The 6,000-nt window shown below is 40.2% G+C and overlaps 1 protein-coding gene across 5 annotated transcripts in view; it reads left to right on the top strand.

Moving 5' to 3' along the window:
- LOC123973064 (diacylglycerol kinase zeta-like) overlaps positions 1-6,000 on the top strand; it is a 117,857-nt gene that overhangs the window by 106,850 nt on the left and 5,007 nt on the right. For all 5 annotated transcript variants that reach the window (XM_046052956.1, XM_046052947.1, XM_046052930.1 and 2 more), the window contains 3 exons: positions 1,105-1,225; positions 2,177-2,213; positions 2,576-2,675. In XM_046052956.1, the coding sequence (XP_045908912.1) occupies positions 1,105-1,225; positions 2,177-2,213; positions 2,576-2,675 (258 nt within the window). The remainder of the gene's footprint in view (positions 1-1,104; positions 1,226-2,176; positions 2,214-2,575; positions 2,676-6,000) is intronic.

The following is a 6,000-nucleotide window of genomic DNA, read 5'->3' as shown; positions in this document are numbered from 1 at the left end:
TTTCTCACACAATTTCAAGAAAACTTAGAATAGGGCAGAGTGACCAGATGTGAACAGGTGAAATTTGGGACAGAGGAGTTGGCAGTAAGCGTGGCCTCCAGTACATTCAGTGTCAAGGAACTGTAAAGTCGGGACAACTGCTCGTAATTCGGGACTGTCCCGAATTTTCCCTAGAATAGGTGGGGGTTAATGAAGACAACCCAGGCCCATCGAAAAAACTCCTATTATTTATTTCTAAAATGAGTACAAGTACAATTAATTAAAAATGGTACTATTTAAGAAGTTAAAGTTTTAGCATGGAGTCTGCTATCACAACATAGGGGTCCATTTGGGTCCATTTTTGCTTTTGGGTATTTGATATTTTCAAATCAAGGTGAATCAGCTAAATGTCCAAACCACAGATGGTTGTTAAAATTTATGAAATTTGTTTCCTGTTTATATGTAGCCAAGCCAATAGCAAGGGTACGGGTGTGTTGTGGGAGGAAATTTTAGGATTTTCCAGAACCTGTTTGAAACACTCTTACAAAATGAGGGTGTTTATCTTTAAAATCACAGTAATAAATTATTTTGGACGGATCAATGGAACAACATGGTTTATTAAGTAAATAAACGAAAACAAAAAATAGATTAAGTGGTGCCAGCAGAGTCTGCTGGCAGAGAGAGAAAGTGTGGGAGTTGGAGGAAGGGCCTTTTGTAGGTGAATCAGGTGCAACAGATTGTATAGGATGAGTTAGTTGATTGGGTGCTAACAGAAGCCAAGTACACACAAAAAACCACACATTTCCCAACGATACACTACCTGCTGAGCACCAAACAGCAGACAAGACTAGCTGGTGAACATGGTGAAGCAAATAGCAGCTAAAGAGACAGATAGAGTTGGTGGTGGAGACCAAAACCATAGGCTGGACATAAACAAGACTAAATGAATACTAACGTTTCTCTGCATCTGCATGATGTATAAATAGGCAATGGTTTGTTAACACATTTTCCATCAACTATAGCTTTAAGTGAAATGAAAAGTGCTGTAGTATTCAGTTGAAATATTGCCACACATTTATCTTGTTTTTCATTGTAAAGCTCATTTTACCCCTATTTCACCAAAAGGTGCAGGAGCTGCACCTGAAGGGAGCAGACCTCACAACGCTGGACTCATCAGGCTGCAGTTTACTGCACCATGCTGTCAGTGCGGGAAGCAAAGAGATGGTCCGCTACATCCTGGACAGTGGTAACTGATGAAAACCGGTAGCATGAAAGATTAGCTCAAATTAAATTGTAATCAAACTATTGATAATACATTCAGGCTTCTGGACCACAAAATATATCATAATGGATTTATGAAAGCTGTCTAGATTTGGACAAAACACAAGTCCTTAAAGTTTTCTTTAACCTTTGTGTTTGGCATTTGAAGTCCTGGTTAAATCTTAAATTTTTTAATTTTTTTACAGCTCTCCAAAGCATCACACAATCTCAGAACCCATCGGCTTTTGTCTGACAACGATTTAGCCTCTGGGGCAAATGTTTTGGGGCTTCCTGTTGCAAGAGCCTAAGCTCGCTCAAATGTGATTGGTCAATACTTCTCAGTCTACAAATGAAAACCAGAACGCTCCTGATACCCAAATCTTGTCCCTTGCCTACAGATTCTGTATTCATATGCAGATATCTATTTTGGAGATTAAGCATCCCGCTACTTTGGTGCTAATTGTTGTCAGTGAACGTACAATAGATGGCTAATGCAGAACAGCTGCATATGAACTCAATTTGTTGGACACTTGGTTGGAATGTCATAGTTTAATTTGCACTCTACAGATAGGAAAGTAATAACAGTGAGAAATTAGGATCCGTGTTCCACTATTATAGGAAGATGTGAAATGTATTGGACTCAGTTGTTTTTATCATGAGATTTGGAAAATATAATTCTGAACTTTAATTAAGGAAAGGTTCATTATGTTCAGAGTGTTGTTATACATTGTATTGTTATAAAGCTATATTATGCACATTCTTTTTGCTCAAGTGTTATTTGTCACCATCTCACTGATTCAGTTTTTAATTTGAGTTCACAGAAAACCAGTGGACATAGAGAAATGTTTTGATTGACTTTTTACTGTGCCAGTGACACTGAGCAATAATAATCTGGTCTGATGTTGCAGTTATCTGCTCTCATCTTTCTGTTTTCCAGCTCCAAGTGACCTGCTTGATGTCACAGAAAAGCTACAGTAAGTAGAATCACCTTTTATCGTCTAAACCATTCAACAATTCAAGTATTAAAGTTGAATTAAACTAATTATGAAAGAATTTGTGTTTTTAATTTTGTTTCAATCCTTTGATTGTCCTCTGACCACAATAAAATGTTTTATGGACATATTGTTGGTGAGAAAACTTTGTGCCATGACTGTAGCACCAGCTTTGACTTTGTTCCACTCTGGACCAAATTTGAAAGAGAATAAACATAAGAACCCAAACAAAAGCAGTAGGGTGCCAGATCATAAATGGTACTCGACTCCCAGAAGATGTCAGAGGCTGTTATCTCATGCTCGCTCTCTCTCTCCCTCTCTGTCTCTGTTCTCTGGACCACCAGTGGGGAGACGGCCCTTCATCGAGCTGCATCTCTGTGTCAGAGGACCATATGTCATTATCTGGTAGAAGCAGGAGCCTCGCTGATGAAAACAGACCTACAGGTAGGTTCAGTACACATGTATGTATGTTTTTCTTACACCTATTTCTAAATAGCCTGCTAATTTAAAACTCTTAAAAGTCTCAAACAGCTATTTCTGTTTTTCCAACTGAAAAGAAAGAACATGTTCCTGTTTTGCGCATTTCAAATTGGTCACAAACTTTTTATTTATTTATTTAACAGATGATAAAGTAATCAGATGTAATGTTTACAATAAGCAGACAGATTTTGTTTGTGCCAGATCTTATATGCTGAGTAACCAGATCAGTTTCCTGTTCCTCAAGTTTATACTCATTGCATTACACATTCCCTATATTTATGGTGCGCTCTGGTGTTTATACCATTTAAATTATCTTTTGGCCTGTCTATTATTGTCCATCAAGAACATATCAAGCATTCTCCACAGCCTGGCAGTTCAACTACCTTAGGTCTACAGGGCTCCCTCCTCCATTTGTCTCCCCACGTTATCCTGATGTGGTTACGAATAAAGGAAACACGAATGTTGAGCCTGTGACACCTTCAGAAGGCTGATGGCCTATAAACCCAACTCCAAGCTTCATTGTGTCCCAACTCAAACACTCCTGAATGTATTACTCTTTTTATGATTAAATATATATTTTTAGCTCCTAACCCTGAGTGCAAAAGTTGTCAGGCAGTGGAAGGAACACTTTGAGAATCCGACGGACAACGCCTTCTGGTGAAGGCTCTGGGGTCGTCTTGCCCATTTCTCTGCCAGAGGTCACTAAAGTAGTCCAAAAGCCCTGCAGTGGCAAGGCACCAAAATGTATATTCTCCCTGAAATGCACTCAAACACAACAAAACTAGGTATTATGGGGCTGACTTGACACATCTTTTCAGTGTCACATTGAGGTCTGTGAAGGTGCCTGTGGGCAGAATGGGATTCAATTTTAGTATTCAATCTACGTTTTATCCTTCACCTATGGTCATGAGCTTTAGGCAACCCAAGAAATTTGATCCTGAAAACAAGCAGTGAAAATGAGACTCCCTTGTTAGAGAGAGAGAGAGAGAGAGAGAGAGAGGGTGAGGAAGCTTGACATCCAGAAGAAGTGTTGAAAGTCAGTCAGTTGAAGTTCAGCATCTAATCAGGATTTCCAGCACTTCCAACTGGGAGCAGACCCCGGGGCAGACCCAGAACATGCTGGAGGGATATATTCCATCTGGCCTGGGAAAGCCTTGGGATCCCCCAGGAAGAGCTGGGGTATGTGGGTTGACAAAAGGAAATCGAGGCTTTCTAACTTTGCCTGCTGCCACTGTGACACAGAGCAAACTGCAGAATAAGATGATTGAGTGCATGATTGAACTTTTTTTTTTTCTTTGCTAGGTCAAGAACCATTGCAGATATGGATCCATTATAACACTGTGTGCGATAGCGCACAACACAAATTAAACACGACAGAGTACTTTGCACTGTGAATAAACTTGATCATTTCTCTTGGAACCACCGCTGGTTGTCAAAATAACAGTTTGGAAAATTGCATTTCAGACTTGTTTTAGGAAAGGTTCTGCTGGTGAAGTCTGCCATTTGTGTGTGTTTGGAGGGGGTGGGGTGTGCGCCCCAAATATGCATCTTCTGTCATTTTTTTGTTCAGTTTTCCACGGAGGCTTCAACCGAGTAGAAAACCCTTCTAACTGGCTGGACTCAGCAATGACCTAGATACAGAGAGGGAGAGGGGGGGAAAGAATGGAGAGTGTGAGACAGAGACAGACAGTGAGAGAGAGCGCGATGAATGGATAGAGAGACAAATGACTTGAGAAGGCTATGATTTTGACATTCGCGATAAATTACTCTGTTTTATCTTTACATCTCTCTGCAGTCACCACTTAGGGTCTCTCTCTCTTCACTCACTCTCACTCTGGGAATGTTTCCAAATCTGGTAGAACCCTAAAGACAAACGCACACACACTGGACTCGTCTAATTAGAGTCTGTACTAAACTCTGGAAGTGCTTCAGCATAATGGCCCCATAAACAACCACTCAGAATATGTGTTGTGTGTGTGTGTGTGTGTGTGTGTGTCCTCTCAAGGACACATGTTGTTTATTTAATTTCAAATTCAGTTGTTTCTCATTATCTCATTTTTATCAGTTGGAGACAAAGCTACTTACAACACTTTTCAGTTAGAGAGAAATGTGAAGTGGAAAACCCAGGCGAGAGCTGCCCTGTAAACTTGTAAACTATCACACACATTTTAGACACCGCAAATGGAAGCCTAATGAAACACCACAGTCTCTCCAGCATAGAGGAGAGGAGAGGCTGTGGCAAGTGGGGATAAGACTCTAACCCAACAAATCCTGTCTTGTTTTTAACAAGACACAAAGTCTAAAGCCCAGTGTTCATCACAGCTCACAGTGTAAAAGTGTTAGACAGAATGAAGAACACACTGATGATGTTGCTATTGTTAGAGTTGTAGGAGAAACACTGCTTTAATAAACACTCGTCGCCGCTGCACCACCCTATTTAATTATAGGGAAATTAAAACAAATTTACTAAAACTTGATTAAGAATTTGATCAGTCTCTGCAGAAGGAATTGGATTCTTTTGATAGATTGACCTGTACTTCCACTTCAAAGAAAACACATAGACAACTTTTAACTCATTTAATTAGGGTATTTATTTATAGATAAATACCTAATAAATGAAGAATTAATAAGGAAAACAACAAACACAACAGATGAATAGCAGATATCATGATAAAACAAACCTGAACTTATTGAAAAAAGTGAGGTGAATTGGCTTTCTGGGGTTGTGTGCAGGGTTCAGGCTGCCCGGCAGCGGGATGCAGTTACATTCCCAGGTGACTCCTGTAGAGCAGCTGGTCTGGTGTTGTGCTGGGTTTTGCATACCCGCCGAGAAGTGCGTGCACCTCACGGGAGGTAACACTGGTATATGCTGAGAAAAGAGGTGGATATATATCTCGGCATGAAGCCTACATCAACTGTTCTGCCGAATTATATCTTGTATGATGGACATCTGGCAAACCTTACCCCAGACCAAATGTTGGGAGAGAAGACAGTGTTTGTGTGTATGTTTAGTCTCTTGTGTTTGCTAAAACAATCATAGAGAAGGTATATGGTTCTTCACATCGTGTATCTTCTCAGCGGTGAGAAGCTCTTGTCTTTCTTGGCAAGTCTTCAAAATGACACCTTTAAGAGAGAGACGTGTGGTTGAATCTGATCTGAAGGGTCTCGGGAAGGCTTATTCGATGGCAGTGACAATGTCAATGTGTGAGACTTCATTGTTCTCATTACAGAGTCTGACAGTACCAAAGGTCTGACTGTTTTAAGAGGCCGCAGGTTCATTAAAATCCAA

Source organism: Micropterus dolomieu, linkage group LG01 (genome assembly GCF_021292245.1).
Source record: "Micropterus dolomieu isolate WLL.071019.BEF.003 ecotype Adirondacks linkage group LG01, ASM2129224v1, whole genome shotgun sequence".
NCBI classification, from domain to species: Eukaryota; Metazoa; Chordata; class Actinopteri; order Centrarchiformes; family Centrarchidae; genus Micropterus; species Micropterus dolomieu.
The sequence above is the reverse complement of the archived record's forward strand: the minus strand, read 5'-3'. Positions and strand labels throughout refer to the sequence as shown.